At 52.2% G+C, this 16,692-nt stretch overlaps 1 protein-coding gene across 1 annotated transcript in view; it reads right to left on the minus strand.

The window, feature by feature from the left end:
• The window catches only part of Tmprss13 (transmembrane serine protease 13), a 29,761-nt gene that overhangs the window by 10,671 nt on the left and 2,398 nt on the right, over positions 1 to 16,692 (minus strand). Inside the window, exons 2-6 of the mRNA XM_040285300.2 lie at positions 8,141 to 8,372; positions 7,283 to 7,387; positions 4,678 to 4,800; positions 3,525 to 3,654; positions 1,620 to 1,712 (exon numbers count right to left, since the gene is read on the minus strand). Of these exons, the coding sequence (XP_040141234.2) occupies positions 1,620 to 1,712; positions 3,525 to 3,654; positions 4,678 to 4,800; positions 7,283 to 7,387; positions 8,141 to 8,372 (683 nt within the window). The remainder of the gene's footprint in view (positions 1 to 1,619; positions 1,713 to 3,524; positions 3,655 to 4,677; positions 4,801 to 7,282; positions 7,388 to 8,140; positions 8,373 to 16,692) is intronic.

Consider the following 16,692-nt stretch of genomic DNA (forward strand, 5'->3'; position numbering starts at 1 on the left):
CCTCCCAGTTCTTTGAACCCAAGTCTTCACTGTTCTAGCATCTTCTACAACTAAACATGTGACCGAAGTCTCCTCTGACAGTTCCTCAGAGTAACAAGCAAACCCAGCTAACCTAGAGCAGGCATCCAGATGCACCACGCCGTCTCTCAGACCCTTGCTTCTTCTCTCCCTTCCACAAAGTAAACAATGCCAGCAGGTGGAACACTTCCCCCCTCCCAGTGGATTATGTTACAATTTGGATATGTGGTATCCCTCAAAAATTCATATGTGAGACGATAGAAGAACATTCAGAGGTGAGATGATTAGATTATGAGAGTGGTAGCTAATCAATGGATTAGTCCACTGATAAGGATTCGCTGTGTGGTAACTGCAGACAGGTGGGAGTGGTTGGAGGATGTGTGTCACTGGGGTTTTGCCTCACAGGCTGGTATTTTGTCCTTGGTGACCGGTGTTCTCTCTGCTTCCTCACTGCCACATCCTGAGCTGCTTTCTTTGCTACACTCTACCACCATGATGTTGTGCCTCACCTGTGGTCCAGAGCTATGGAGTTGGTTGATCATGGACTGCAACTCTGAAACAATGAGCCAGAATATATTTTCCCTACACTAACTATTCTTGTTGGGTCTTTTGGTCACAGTGACCAAAAAAAAAAAAAAAGTGACTAAAACAGACTGGGAGAGGAAGGGCTGCAACGACAAGGATGACAGAGAACCAGGAGGTCCCAATGGAGGCTGGTGCTTCCTAGATGGGCCTCCTGGTCCCTGGCCACTTGCACCTGCAGTGCCCTTGCTCTTGATCTCCAACCCAATCCCAGCTATGCTTTTTACTGCTGCCCCAACTCCAGTCTCTGCAGAAGCTTTCAGTTCAAACACCTGGCTGATGGGTGGCCCCAAGATTTATTTGTCAGGAGCAGCAACTGAATTATGGCTCTCAAACTGTCCTGTGACACAGGGGACACCTCTCTTGGGAACCTTGTTTAAAGGCCTTGATTTGAGACTGCCCCATTGCTATGGTGAAGCCCTTTTCAATAGGAGGTTCTGTGCCAACCACAGAGCTATTCAGTTCTTGGCCTTGAGATTCAGACACCAGGTGCTCGGGGGTGGAAAGTTATGGGCACAAGTTGACAATCATAATCGGGCTGCTCATACTCATGACCTTGGCTCTGCTTACTTGGAAGAAACTTTCTCACAATAAATCCTTTTGATGTTTGTACCTATGTAATAAACGTGCTGAGCTTGTTGCGTGTCACCACCTCCTAATAGGGTTGTAGTCAACCACCGAGACCCAGTTTTTTCTCTGTTTGTGTATCTGTCTTTTCTCCATCCCCTCACTTCCTGGCTCAGAAAACTGAATTAAGAGCCGTGCAGGGGACGCGGCATTTATTAATTGTCACTGACAACCAGGCAAACTCTCAGTCCTAGGGCTCGAATAAGAACTTTTAAGCCAGTAGGCGGGGTGGTGAAAATGGAACATAACTGAGGTACCCTTGAAGGTTCATGATGGATTCCTGGGGCCTGGGTCCATGAAAGGCAAGGGAGAGGGGCTCCCTGACTCAAAGACCCCTCCCAGCCCCTCATTCCACGGCTCACAGGCAGGCAGCCTGGTTCACCCCACCACACCTGCGGAGGCTCTCCTGGATGGTGGAGTTGTACTCAGAGATTGAGAAACTGCTGGCAAAATCCCTGTGGGCCACCTCGGTTGTCCGGTAAGCACTGTGAGGGAGGAAGGAGACGAAGAATGAGCCCACTGGAGATAGAGTGCCCCAAGTTCTCCAGATGGCTTGAGAGCCCTCACCCCAACGGCCCTGCAGACAGAGGCTGGACCGCAGTGGTCTGAATGGTGGCCACTCTTCCAGGCAGCAGTCAAGGTCCCATATAGTTGGACCCCACCTGCATATTCTGCCCCAACCCACTAGCCCCGTGTACAAGCCCAGTACCTCTCAAAGTGTGGTTCCAGACAGGGAGGTCTTTAGAAATGCACATTCCCAGGTTCTACCCCAGACCTATTGAATTGGAAGCTCTGGGGATGTTCCCAGCAATCTTTATTTTAACAGGACCTCGAGGCAGTTCTGATGCAAGTTTGAGAAGCACCAATCTCGCCCTTTTCTGTCTAAACTGTGGTCCATGATCAGCGGCATCAGCATCATCCCAGACCTGCTGAGTCTGAATCTGCATTGCAAAGATCCCCAGGTTGCTGATTTGCATTTTTTAAGTTTGAGGACCCTAGACAAGTACACTGGTGACTCTCAGGGCACAGCATGCCAGGAATCCCCTTGGGTGTGTGCTAAGCAGGTTCTAAATCCTAATCACAGAGATGTGGGTTCTGAGGCACATCTTCACATGCACCTCAGGTGATTCTGGTGTGTTTCCACTCTCTGTGTGGAAATTGTGTACATTTCTAGAATGTGGCGTGTCCTTGCCCAAAGCTGGGACTTCACACATGCTCTTCCTCTACCCAGAGGGAGGGGCCATTCTTCCATCCTCTGCTCTTTCTTCCAAATGCAGCTAGGCACCTTCGCGGTCCTGTGACCACAGAGCCCCCACGCGTGTCCTTAAGTGGAATTGTTGGTGTAAGCCTCTCTTACTAGAACATCTTCAAGGGCAGGATCACCTCTTACTCCATTGTGTCCAAGTGCCACATAGTCACTAGCATCTCATAAAAGCTCAGTGAATGCTCTTTGAATAAACCATATTTAAAGAACTGAATTTCCCCGGGGGTTCAGGCTTGAATGTGGTCACACAATTCATGAATAACAAATGTCAATGGTTTCCACTGGATTACTCAGCATCTCCCTGCCCTCCACCAGGACTCGGAGGCTGAGGAGAGGGACGAGAACTAGTTTTAAGTCCTAGCCCCCAACCATGGTTTTCCAGGTGATTCTTTTACAGAGAACCCACAGGGAGATCCTAAATCTTTCCCTACAACTTCACACACAAAACCACTCAGCTTAATGACTCAGAGCAAGAGGGAGGTTGCCGACTGGAGGCTCCTTCCGTAGGAAGATCAGGATCCACCCTGCTCCCTGTTCCACCCATCATCATTGGCTCCTTGATTTAAAATCTTTAGAGTTAAAGCTTCTTATGACTTGACCTGGCCACACCTGCCCCACCTGATTTCCCATTTCATGAGTTCTAGTCCAAACAAAAACTACTACTGCTCAGAGTCCACCAAAGGGCTTTGCATAGCCTGAGTTTCTGGTTCCCAGTTGTCAGAAGATGAGACCTGACCAAACATCCAGCCACCTCGTGGGGCCTGAAACCATTCAGTGTGGCAATGACACAAGGTGCTTTGCTGCAGAGCTGTAGAGGGGACTGATTACAGCAAATAATTATCACGGGGCCTCAGGGAAACTGCTTGCCCCACACTCATAGGATCCCAGGGCCACTGCCTTTTTGAAAGACATACCCTGAGCTACTAGGATCAGCCCTGGTGGCCTATGGCCCTTTAACAAGGGGTTCCTATGATACGCCTGTGACACCCCTGCGAAGGGCCTGCTGCACCCCTGGGGCCCTTGGGAGGTTTACCTTTCAAACCCCAGCTGCCGGCAGGTCCTCTCTGAGTTGGAGTCGTTCCAGCTGCTGCTGCAGACGGGAAGCCACTCATGAGAGGACCCAGAGTAGACTTTCAGCAGAGACTGGTCCCAGTCAAACCTCACTGCAGGGCAGAAAAGGGCAGAGCAGAGTCTCAGCACCCAGGAGGCTTCGCGCTCTTGGGGAGGTGTGCAGGGAATCTCCAAGAGGCTCCTGTCCTGGGGCCACTCCCTCAGGCCTCAGAGACATTCGGGAGATTGGCTCCTGCAGCAGCAGCAGGCCAGTCCTTGGAAACCCAAGATGCTGGGCAAGGGCAGAGCCCTGTCCAGGGAAGGGGCAGGGCGAGATCCCTCCATCCACAGGACTCAGAGCCACTGGGAGAAGGGGTGCACATTGCCAGGAACCATCACCCCGAGAGGACAGTGGCATGCCCAAAGGAGAAGGTAACAAGAGAAATAAGGTCTGTGATCTGACACGACAGACTGTCACAGATGATTGTAGTTGTGGACAAGTGGTCATGTCTATGCACAGATGAAATGGACGGGCCTCATGTACATACAGGCAGCCTCACATACACACCTCAACAGAGCTGAGTGCAGACCTCACACACTCACAAACCACACACTCATGAACCATCAAGGACAAGAGCACAAACAGATCTCTCTCTAGAACTTCAAGAAACCACAGGAGTGGCAAAGTGGAGGTCACCCACTGGACAGAGAGAAGGGGCACAGGGATGGTGCTCTGGACCCCTTAGTCATCTCTAGTCAGAGCTGCTCCGCTTAGATCAGTCTGATATTTGAGAGTTGTCAGATTTTATTGGAGACTCACTAATCTTGTCCAATTCATTCACTTTACAAATTAAGAAACTGCAGCCCTGAGAAGGTAAGTGGCTTATGCAGGTCACACAGCACTCAAGTCAAGCTTTAAACCCAAGTCTACTGTAACTGGGACCCAGATTTTCTGATTCTCTGTCCATTTCCTCCTGTTTGAGCTCTCACAGTTTGCACCACAGTTAGAAGTCACCAGAACGTGCATGCACACACACACACACACACACATACACGTGCGCACATGCACGTGTACACACACACACACACACACACACACACACACACACACACACTCCCATGTCCAGCTTCCTTACCACAGCCCAGCTCATCACTCTTCAGCTTGCAGTCCACCACCCCATCACAGCGAACTGCGTGCTTGGGGCAGCTCTCCACGGGCTCCTTGTACTTGATTCCCGTGTGGCCCCGCCAGAAGTAGACTGGAAAAACAGAAGCAAACAGCTGGGTCACAGCCGACCCCAGAGAGGCGAGACACTGAGAAGCCCAAGGCCCTGGGGGTTCTGAGACACCGACCTGCAATCCCTCTCGGACTCTGGGGCTCTCGTCCCCCATCTGTATGGAGAGAAAGGCTGCTCAGGAATGCTCCGGAATGCTCCAGAAAGCTCCTGCAAGCAGGGCAGCCCCAGGCAGACTCGAGCAGCCAGCCACCCAGAGAGAGGAGGGGGAGAGAGAGAGAGATGGGGTGCTGAGGTGGGCAGCTCTTGGGGGTCCCCCTGCCCTGCGCGCTGGCTGAGGCAGGGGCTGGAGAAACCACCCGCTCCAGTGTCCCGAGGCCCCTCAGGACCCTTGGCATCCCCTCTTCTCTGTGCTCCACAGGGTCAGAGCAGACATTTTTATCCCTACAGTCACACACATGCAGCCACCACGGTTCTGTCCTCTCAAGGGCGACTGTCCTTCCGGCCTAGGGAGTTCCTGGGTGGGCTTCCTTCTCCCTCTCCCCTAAGTGAGGGTGTCTCCTGTGCTGTCCTTGCCTCACTACTTCCCTTTATGCCTTCAATGTCTTCTCACTCAACTCTTCTCACTCAAGTGTTTGAGAAAACCTCTTCAAGAACCTTATAGACATCAGTTTCTTGACTTCCTGTTTCTAACAGCAATCCCTTTCCAAGCCAGGAACTGTTGCCCTACTGCCTGGAGACACTCCCGCCCCCCCAAGATGCCCCAGACAGAGTCCTCATTCCTCACCCAGCCTCCTGGCCTAGCTGACTCCCCAGCCCCAACCCCACATTCTCCCACTGGCCCTACGACTTGCTCTTGGTCACCAAGGTAAAGGCCACTTATTGTGACTGCTCCTTCCAGTGCAGACACAAATCCCTCCTCATCTCTTGGTCTTGCCCTCCTCTCCATGTCATGGTCCTCCTGTCCTCCTAATCCCTGACCTCTGCAGGGAGGTTCGGCTGAACACAGGGCAGTTCAGCTCTCAGAATGTTCGTGAAGTGGCCACCTCAATGTGGATGGGAGCTGGGAGGCTGGGCTCCAGTCCTGACCCCACCATGTAGCTGCACAGTGACCTTCACAAGTCACACCACCTCCCTGGCCCGGTCTCCAGACCTCCCTGAAGGAGCCACTGGGGACTTCAGGAAATGCTCCAAAACCAGGCCAGGAGCTTAACTCTACTCAATGAGCCCAACTTTGGGTGCCACGTGCTCCCTCTGTGGGTCATTTTCCACTCTCATGGGGCAGGATGCAGGAGAGGAGCAGTGTGGGAGCACCCATAGGAGGTGCCCCATGGCCCCGCAAGGCCTTCACACATATCATGACAGACTCCACTACATGGTCATCAGGTGGGGAAACTGAGGCTCAGAATGGAAACAACTGGCTGAAGCCATGCAGTTGGTAGGAAGCAGGAGCAGGGTGTGAGGGCAGGAACTTGAGGGGACAGTACATGGCCCCCTCTCACACAGCCCTCTTCCTCAGCCACCCCGCCCTTTGCCCCACCGTCTCTGCAGTAGTATCCTTATGCCTCTGCTGCGTGGCCTGGCCTTACTGAGCCAAACAGATGGCTCTAGGCCCCCAAGTGTGTACTCTCCCCCGTGGCTAGGCAGGTCCCCTCCCTCTCCTCATTCCGGCCTTGACCAACAGGCCCCTATATTTCTAGCAGCTGCTTATCTGCTCTCAGGCCCAGTCCAGGTCAGAACTGCTCTCCCATCTTCCACGTCTCCAACTGGCCCCTGCGCCCTGGCCCATATAGATGTCACCTCTTTCTCACAGTCATGCTCAGACACATTTGGCCTGAGTTATTTCCAATCACTGCCAATCCCAGGAGTCAGAGTGTGACACGCGCTCACTTTTGTACCCTACTGAGTTCCCCCCTGTGCTGGGTCTCCCAGTCAACTGCTGAGCAGAGAGCCTGGGACGCACCCTGGGTATCTTTTCCAAGGAAGGAGAAACTGAAGGATCCTGAAACCCTGAACTTAGAACTGGCCAGATATCCATGAGATACTTATTCTAATCAATGTTTTCATGCTTTTTTTTTTCTTTTATCTTTTTAGTAACTAGCATTAGGAGAGTGAGGATTTGTGCCAGGAATTATGCCATCATCTCATTTGGTTCTCATACCCGATGAAGTTGGAATGAGAGTTGATGGGGCACATGGAAACGGGTTATGTCCCATCTGAAGACGCAGAGACTGAGCTCAGCGTGGTTAGCTCACTCGCCCAGGTAAATTGCACAGGAAATAGAGGGACCCAAGCCCAGGCTCCTCTGCATCCCACACTCTTAACCCAGCTGCCTCAAAGGGTCCTGGCTGCACCATGGTCCAAGGCCATCTGCAGGAGTGTCTCTGTATGAATGTGGTAGCAGAGTGAGCATGGATGCCCTGTCCCTGATGTGTGCCCGCATCCCAGGGCCCTGTGCCACCTAGCAACCACCAGAACCCACCCCTGCTCCCTCCATTCAACTCACAGAGAAGGATGAGCGCGACCACAAGGGCGATGAGGAGGAGGACACACCCGATGAGCGGCAGCTGCTTCTGGCTCTCCTGCCAGGAGAACTTGGGCAAGCTGAGACCTAGGAGCAGGGCAGCAAAGGAGGTAAGGCTGCTGGGGAGGAGTCTGGCAGGAGGAGAAGGAGGCAAGGCTGGCCCGGCACCCAGAATATGCCTCCACCCTCCTGATACCAACCCTTTTATGCACTCCTCTGGGCCAGCCAGGCACTTTGCATGTGTCCTCTAACTTCATTCTCATAGTATCCTTGTCAGCTGAGGCCCATTTTATAGATGGGGAAACTGAGGCTCATGGAAATGAAATAACTTGCCCAAGGTTGCTTGGCTAGGGAGTGACCGGGCAGAGGATCACATGCAGTGTGTCTGATTCCAAAGCCCACTCAGAAGAAAGACTGGGATGGTCCCCAAATCTCTTTGGCAAGGAAAAACCTAGCACAGGGGGGAACCTCAGTAGGGTGCAAAATGAGCACATATCACAGAGCCTTGTCCTCAGGGAGCTTAGACTCCTAGGGGCAGGGGCTGGAAATACCTGAGGCCAAATGTGTCTGAGTGGGACTGTGAGGAAGAGGTTTGGAGACCATGGCGGTCGGTCACAGATATCAACCAGGCCTGCCTGTCTTGGGTTTTCATGTGACGCTTCCTCTCTGCCTTTGTCTCCCCAGGTCCCTCACAGCCCACCCTGGCCATGCCCAATGTCACTACCCCAGAGGCCTGAGGAGCAGAGAGCGCCAGCTGAGATCTCCTGTCACCCACCGACTGCTTCCCTGTTCCTCCTGCCCTCCCTGCCCCTTCTGCCCTCCCTGCCATGTCCCCCTTACCTGGGCTCTCCCCGCTGGCCCTGGTGGCTGGCGCTGACCTGGCAGGAGATGCCCGGACTGGGACAGCCCCCACTGGTGTCGCTCTGACAAGACACACTCTTGTTGGAGAGGACGTCGTGGAGGCTGACCTGGCCGATGATGACCCTCCGGATGACGACCTGGATGGAGCCCGCGCAGGAGACGTCCTTGCTGGAGAAGCCCGGGCTGGGGGTGTCCTTGCCGGGGAAGCGTTCTATAACAGAACAGAGGGCGTCCCTCAGGCGGGGCCAGGGGATAAATGGACAAGGGCTGGTGGTGGACAAGGAAGCACCTGAGAAGACATGAGCAAGGGGAGAGAGAGTGCTGGCCCCGGCTCCCCGACAGGGACCCGCAGAGGTGGGCGGAGGGCAGGGGGCCATGTGCTGTGGGCTCGGGGCACCTCCTCAGGCTGTGTGTAGAGGGAGGGTCAAAGAAGGGGCTGCCGGGATGCACACTCTCTCTGAGATGTGGGATGGAGGAATCCTGTCCCCTGTGGGAAAGTCACCACCCCCTCACTTCCTCCTACACCCCCATCCTTTTCTTTCATGTATGTGTTAAATTATAAAATACTGTCTCACTATAAGCTTTTGTGAAAAAGTAAAACACCCTGCTTAAGGAAAGCCCTCAGCTGCCCTGACAAGCCCCCATTCTCAGTCCCACTGGATCTTGCAGGCATATGCGCATGCGCACGAATCCGCCAGGAGCCTCAAGAGGCAAGAGGCAAGGGAAGAAGGTACAGGCTGGGGTGCGGCTCCCCCATGCTTGGACAAGGACCTTAGTTGGAGTGGTTCTTAATTTATATTTACTGTGTTAATTTATATGTACAGAAGACTTAATGTGCTTTAAGCCCTTTATATATATATATATATATTTCCTCATTTAATCCTCTTAACAATCCTATGAGGCAGGAACCATTATTATTCCCATTTTGCACAGGGAGGAACAGAGGTGGAGGGATGAAGCAGCTTGATCAAGTTCTCAGAGCTGGAAAGTAGCAGAGTCAGGACTTGACCCAGAAAGTTGGCGTCCAGGGCTCCTGGCGGAGGGCTATACCAAGAAAGGCAACAGCTGGAACTTCAAGGGCAGTCAAAGAACAGCCAGTGCTGCTCCTCTCTGGAAAGCCCTGGGAGAGGGAGCTGGTGGGCAGAAGTCCCTCTGACCTCCCTCCTGCATCTCTGCCTCTTCAGTCCCCTTCTGAGCCTCCAGAGCAGGAACTGACCTGGCTCCCGGGCTACATCTGACAGTCATTGTAACATCTGCTGAGAACTGATTGGCTGCTTAGGAGGGCAGCTTCCCTGGGGACACTCGAACAGTGGAGGAAGCCCACCTAGGCTTGGAGACCCAGGGCTGGGGAGGGCACTAGCTCTCTTGGGCCTCCATTTCCATCCCTCACCAACCACACATTGAACATCCTTCCCAAGTAGACCAGACCCCAATCTTCCTCATGGGCACATCCGGCCCGAGCGCACCCCTCATCCTATTTGGTTTTACTTTTTATATATCTTTGAAAAACTTTTTTAAAATTTGTTTTATTTAGTTATAAATGACAGCAGAATTCATTTCAATTCATTACACACAAATGGAGCACAACTTTTCTTTCTCTGGTTGTACACGATGTAGAGTTGCATCGTACGTGCATCATTATATGTACCTACGGTAATGATGTCCATCTCATTCCACCTTATTTCCTGTCCCCATGTCCCTGCCCCTCTTCTCCCTCCCCTTTGTCCAATCAAAATTTGTCCATTCTTCCCACTCCCCCACCATTATGGATCAGCATCCACTAATCAGACAGAAATTTGGCCTTCAGTTTTTGGGAATTGTCTTACTTCACTTAGCACTATATTCTCCAACTCCATCCATTTACTTGCAAATGCCATAATTTTATTCTTTTTTAAGGCTTAGTAATATGCCACTGTGTATATATACCACAATTTCTTTATCCATTCATCTGTTGAAGAACATCTAAATTGCTCCCGTAGTTTAGCTATTGTGAATGGAGCTGCTATAAAATGTTTATTGATGTGGCTATGTCACTATAGTAGGCTGATTTTAAGTCCTTTGGGTATAGACTAAGGAGTGGGATAGCTTGGTCAAAAGGTGATTCCATTCCACATTTCCTGAGGAATCTCCATACTGCTTTCCAGAGTGGTTGCATCAATTTGCAGTCCTACCAGCGATGTATGAGTTGTACCTTTTCCCCCACATCCTCGCCAATACTTATTATTGCTTATATTCTTGATAATTGCCATTCTGACTGGAGTGAGATGAAATCTTAGAGTAGTTTTGATTTGCATTTCTCTAATTACTAGAGAAGTTGAACATTTTTTCATATATTTGATAATCAATTGTATATCTTCTTCTGAGAAGTGTCTGTCCAGTTCCTTGGCCCATTTATCTTGGAAATTAGTGTTCTATCTGACGTTCGTGTAGTAAAGCTGCTCTCCCACTCTGGGTGCTGAAAACATACATTGGTGAAAAGATAGCCTTGTCAACAAATAGTGCTGGGAAAACTGGAAATCCATATGCAGCAAAATGAAATTAAATCACTGTCTCTCACCATGAACAAAACTCAAGTCAAGCGGATCAAGGACTAGGAATTAGACTAGAGACCCTGCGTCTAACAGAGGAAAAAGTAGGCCCAGATCTCCATCACGTCCGATGAGGTCCTGCCTTCCTTAACCAGACTCCTAAAGTGCAAGACATAAAATCAAAAATTAATAAATGGGTTGGATTCAAACTAAAAAGCTTCTTCTCAGCAAGGGAAACCATCAATAATGTGGAGAGAGAGCCCACAGAGTGGTTGTACTTTACAAATTCCCTCTTCTGCGAGTCAGAAGTAATCGTTTGGGGGTATGTCCTCATTTTTCTGGGGGGTGAGGGATGAATGCAAGGAAGAATCCCCGGTTCCTGGCCACAAGTGACTTTGCAGAGACACTGAGCGCTGCTGCCTGGCAGGCTGGCCTGGGCGAGCAGGGACGGGCTCGGGTGCATCTGGGGACCTGAAGCCAGCTGAGCCAGAGCTGAGGCCACCTCTCATGGCCATTGTTAGAGCCAGGTTTCCATGAGACAAAGGTTAGACTCTGGCCACTCTAAGCAGAACAGGACTGGGGTCGGGACGAAGGTGGAAATGGGGACAGTTGGTGGCACTGGTGTGGGTCAGGCAGACCTGGGTCTCAACCCTGGGTCTATTACTCAGTAGCAATGTGACTTTGGGCCAGTGCTTTAATTCTCTAAGCCTTTTTTTTCTTCACCTATAAAATACCCCGTAGGGGCATCCTTGCTGGAATCTGGCGCACAGAAAGTTCTAGAAAATGGCTATTTCTCTCCCCCTTTCCCTGAAGCACACAGCATCAACCATGCCTAGATCAACAGCCACGGACGTGATGAGTGGCAGGTATGGGCTGAGTGGTGGGTGAGTTCGTCTTAGGGAGGAAAAGCAGGTTGCTTGGCAAAGCCAGGGTCAGGTCCCACCCATGTAAGACCCTGAGCTTCCCACCTGCTAGGGACCCTGGCATGACAGGGCCTCCGATGACCCACCTGGTCTCTCTCCTAAGTTCACACTCTACTTTTTCCCATCTTCAAGGGTATTTCCCATCGTTCAGATAATAAAATACTAATCACTCATAAGTAGACGGCACTTTAGAGTTTACAATTGACTCACAAGGTCCTCATCTCATCCTGAAAAGCTGATCATTCTGGAAGCCTATTTTGCAGATAAGTAAGTCAAGGCTCAGAGCTAGATTACCAGAATCCCCCAGGACTCCCCTCTGGCTTACTTGCATGAGTTCCTGCCCCTCTTGAATCAGGAGAGCCTCCCAGTGCAGTCTGCGTATGCTTAAGGTGCTCATTTCGCATTTGGCACTCAGCCAAAGAACTGGGACCACCAAAGAACTGGGACCTGGGGCCTGGTAGGGCCAGCAGCTCCATTGGGAACCCAGAGGTTCCCACAGGGAAGTCAGTCTAGTGGAACCTTCTGGCATGAACCATGGTTGGGCCCTGTGACCTGCCAGGACTGCGCAGAACATAGTGACCTAGGGCAGTGCCGTCACAGTTAGTGACTGTGCTGGAATCCAGCTGTGTGACATTGGACAAGTGACTTCGCCTGTCACGACTCAGCTTCCTTATCTGTGGGATCCAGTTCACCCTGCTCCATAGTATGGTTGTCATAGGTGATATACACAAAGCACTTGCTGAAAAGCACTAGGGGCTTGGGTGACTTGACTGTGCTGGGGTTGCTCGCTGTGGTTTGGGAGTGCTGGCCTTGGAACAGGTTGTTTCTAACTGGGTTTCCTTGGGCAAGTAACATGGAGCCCATCAGAGCCTGGCTCCATATCTGTAAAGTGGGCTTAATCTCACCCCCTTCTCAGGTACATGGGGAAGTACAGGAAAGATCCTGGTCTATAAATGTGTGTTCAACTGTAATAAAGCTAACAGTCCACTAGGGACTTTGCTGCATCCTATTTCAACCCTCTGACAGCTCTTTGTGGTTGGTATCATGAGCCCCATTTTACAGATATCAAAACCAAGGTCCAGGGAGGTTAAGGATACGCCAGGTTCACATACCAGGGAAGGGACACGGCTTGGATTCTAACCATGTCTGCTAGGAGCAAGTAGAGTCTTGACCAACAGTATCACAGGTGCCCAGGGGAATTTCCTTCCTCTCTTCAGGTTAGTATTTGTGAAGCTTCACCTACACTGTTTCCTTTGATCCTCACAAGGCTCCTAGTGAGCAAGCTGGGCAGTATGATTGTCCCCAGTTTCTACAAGAGGAACTGGGGATCAGGGGGACTGAGGAGTAGGCCTACCCCACCCCCAACCTCTAACATAATCTTTGCAATCCCAGGGAAGAGCCCAGGCTGTCTCCACCTGAATGTGACTATGACCCTGGGACCCTGGGACCCTGGGACCTCATCCTGAGGGGTACAACAAAGGGCTGGGCTGGAAAAGAAGGTGTTGAGAGGGTCTCAGGGGGCGAGACACTGAGGAAGATGGCGGGAGGATGGGGGTGCATTCATGATGCTGGAGCAGCCCAGGGTTAGACCAGGGGGGAGGGTGTCGGCGGGCATGCTGCGAAGTGGGAGCAGCCAGCATGAGCAAAAGTGCAGCCGCCCTGAGTCGGGGTGTTCAGCCCTGGTTTTGGCAGAGCGTGCCCTCTGCTGTCAGAGCTGGTGGGAGGCAGGCAGGTGGACCAAAGCAAGACAAGTAGCATCCTTAGTGAGACCCTCTGTCCACTCCCTGACTCTGAACCTGGACCCAACCATCGAAGGACATTAGGAAGCATCTTCATCTTCAGGGGCCATCAGAATAAGAGATCCCACAACCATCCCTCTTCAGACATATTATGGTCGGCCTCCCCACCCTGCTAGAAGTTCTTCCTGATGTCTAACCTGCTACAGCACTAACTCATTTCCTTCCCTCAATTCTTGGAAAGCAACTACTAAGATTCCATCCTCCTACCTACCCAGAGGCTTGATGAGCTTGAGGGCAGATGCTTTTAGGAGGTGGGAAGCAGGAAAGGGAGGAGACCTTGATCTAAGGTCCTGAGATAAAAGGGGCAGAGCCGGAACCAGAACTCAGGCCTCCCAAATCCTTGCCTTTGTCAGTAAGCACAAGACCTGGAATAGGACTCAGATGCCAAGTCTCTGCTGGGCCCTGACCTCTCCACCATGTCCCTACAGACCAGAGGCTCAGCCACCCACATGGGGGCATGTGGACAAGGCAGAGCAGCAGCTCCCAGGGGGCTCTGCACCTTTGCCTGCCCATCATTCTCTCCTGGCCCTGCCTCTCCTCCTCACCTACCCTGGGGGCCTCTGGGGTTAGCCCTGGGGGTAACATGGCTGTGAGCCCTTCCCCCATCATGAAAGGCCTGCACTCCAGGGTGCCCCTGCTGGACCCTCCAAATATCCTGGGACAGGAGGCAGCAAGGGAGGCCTCGGGGCAAGGAAAGTGAGGGCCACCAGGAAGAGAGCAGAGGACAGTTCCTGGCTCCAGGTTCTTTTCACGCATTTCCCTGGACAGGAGTCTGTAAGGATTATGATTCTCATCTCACAGATTAGGAAGCAGAGGCCTTAAACATGGGCTCCTCTTGTTCAGGACTGGGGAGGGATTGAACCCAAGACCCCTTCACCACTGAGCTACATGCCCAGCCCTTTTCATTTTTTATTTTGAGACAGGGTCTCGTTAAGTTGCATAGGATCTTACTGAATTGCTGAGACTAGCCTCAAACTTGTGATCCTCCTGCCTCAGTCTCCTAAATTGCTGGGATGACAAGCACATGCCACCGCGCCTAGCTAGACCGGAAACATTTGTGTGTTTTGCCTGCAGTTGTTGAGGTCTGTCTTACTGCAGACCAGGGATTTAAAAACAACGAAATCCAAGGCCCCTTTCTTTCAGTCTGGTGCTCTCTATTCTGAGTTCCCAGGGCTGGGTTCTGAACCTCCAGGTGAGTGGGGAATTTTCCTGGTTTCTTGTAGGGACTCCTCCCCCGGGACTGCTGACCTAGTGGGGGATGGGAGTGAGTGAACCAGCCCCTGAGAGTGTCCTGCCTTTGGCCTCCCGTGTCTCCTGTGGACTCAGTCGGTGATGTCATGGAGGAGAGGGGCTCTCTGTCTGTGCTGAGTGACACCACAGCCAGCTCATGGGTGCTTCCCCCCTGGCTATGTGGCTGTGCTGTGGACGGAGCCCCAGGCTCTGCAAAGAGGCAGCAGCATGGACTCTTACAGATGTGGTCAGTCTTAGCCCCACGCAGACAGTGAGGAGGACGCTATCTAAAGCTCCCCTGGTAGACCTGAAGAAGATCCAGTGACCTTGGTGGCAACCTCCCAGCCTGGGGCAGGCCCAGTGGGTCCCTCCAGGTCCAGTCGAAGCTCCATCCCTGGGGACATCCTTTCATAAAGTTACCACCCCTGGTGTGGGGGGCTGGGTACTTCAGACTGTCAGAGCTGGGAGGAATTTGAAACCCCTTCAGTCCAAGCCCTTTATCATATGGATAAGGCAATGAAGGACCAGAGAGGCTTGGTGGCTTGCTGAGATCACACAGCCTGTTAGGGACAGTGGCAGGACTGGAAGCTCAAACCTCTAGCCACATCCTTGAGCTGTCCCATGACACTGTACTCTCCCACAGCCTGTTTGTCACCATCCTCCAGAGAGGAAAGACCCTTCCCCAGACCTAGGCCACAGATACGCACCCTCTTCCCCAGAAACTCTGAGTATCAAGGACTTTAAAAGGGTGGGCACAGGCAGGACCATAGGCTGGAACCCCAACACTCTGGACTAGACAGGAAAAGCTGCCCCCAGCCCCCAACAGGACCAAGAGGGGCAGGATGGAGCTCCCCTTGTTATAGCCTAAAATGCTTCCCTGGGGGCCACTAAGAACCCCATGGGCTACAGTAGGGTGGCCCTGACCCTATCCAGTGTGACAACTGCACGGGGCTGGGCTCCGGTGGATAAGGGCTTTTCCCCTCTTCGCCACCTGGCCCAGGCCTTACTGCGCCTTCAGGGCCACAGGGCTCTCTCCCACTCTCTGGTTCCCTGAACCTGGAGTTCCCGGAATGTAGGCAGACTCACCACCACCCCCTGGCGCCGGCTCCCTGCCCACCTGCTCAGTTCACCCCTGTTGTTGCTAGGCCAAGAGGAAGCTGTTTGGCCATAACAAGACACTTAAGAGGCCATTGTTCTATCAACCAGTCTTCCCGCCCAGCACCCAGCCTGGAGCCTGGCACACACTCCCACACACCTGTGCTCCCATTGCCAAGTCACAGAGGACAACTCAGGGAAGACAGGCAGGTGTAACAGGCAGAAGGCTGCTCAGGACCAACAACAGTGAGAAGCGGGTCTCAGGTGAGGGCTATGTCCCTACAGGGGCGAAGGGCACACAGAGCTTCAGAGGTGCCTGCACTTTGGGGCTGAGGTTGGCAAGGTGAACTGAGTCCACGGGCCTGCCACCTTGGGGGCCTGCCCAGCCCGTCCTGGGGAAGCTGCCTTGTCCTAGAGGGTCCTGGATCTCACCAATCCAGAGCATGTGTGGTCTTGGGTGATTTGGAACCAGCATAAGAAATAGGAATTCCCAGCATAAGAAAATCTGACCCACAAAGGATGGTTGCTCTATCAGTGGATGTACTTCAGTCTTTCTCTAATAAGCTCTGCAGGTCTAATATGCATCATTGGGAAGAATGGATGCATGTACCCAGTGTGGCACCCGGCAATCCCACTCTCTGGGATTCCAGCCACTGTTAGGGAACCAGAAAGGGAGTCAGGAGGAAGTTTGTCCAACCCTCTTCTTTGGAAGGTGGAGGAAAACTAGATGTAGAGAGAAGATATTTGTTCAAATTTAGAGGAGCCAGGATTAGACCCCAGAGGGCGACAACGATGGAGGTAATTCCTAACACTGTGGTTATATCTGCATCTCTATCAATGTTGGAACGTTGGATGTTGTTCTAGAAGAGGCTTACTAGGCGAAAGATCAAATTTCCTTCCTTCCTTCCTTCCTTCCTTCCTTCCTTCCTTCCTTCCTTCCTTCCTTCCTTCCTTCC

This window comes from Ictidomys tridecemlineatus, chromosome 4, assembly GCF_052094955.1.
Source record: "Ictidomys tridecemlineatus isolate mIctTri1 chromosome 4, mIctTri1.hap1, whole genome shotgun sequence".
NCBI lineage: Eukaryota > Metazoa > Chordata > Mammalia > Rodentia > Sciuridae > Ictidomys > Ictidomys tridecemlineatus.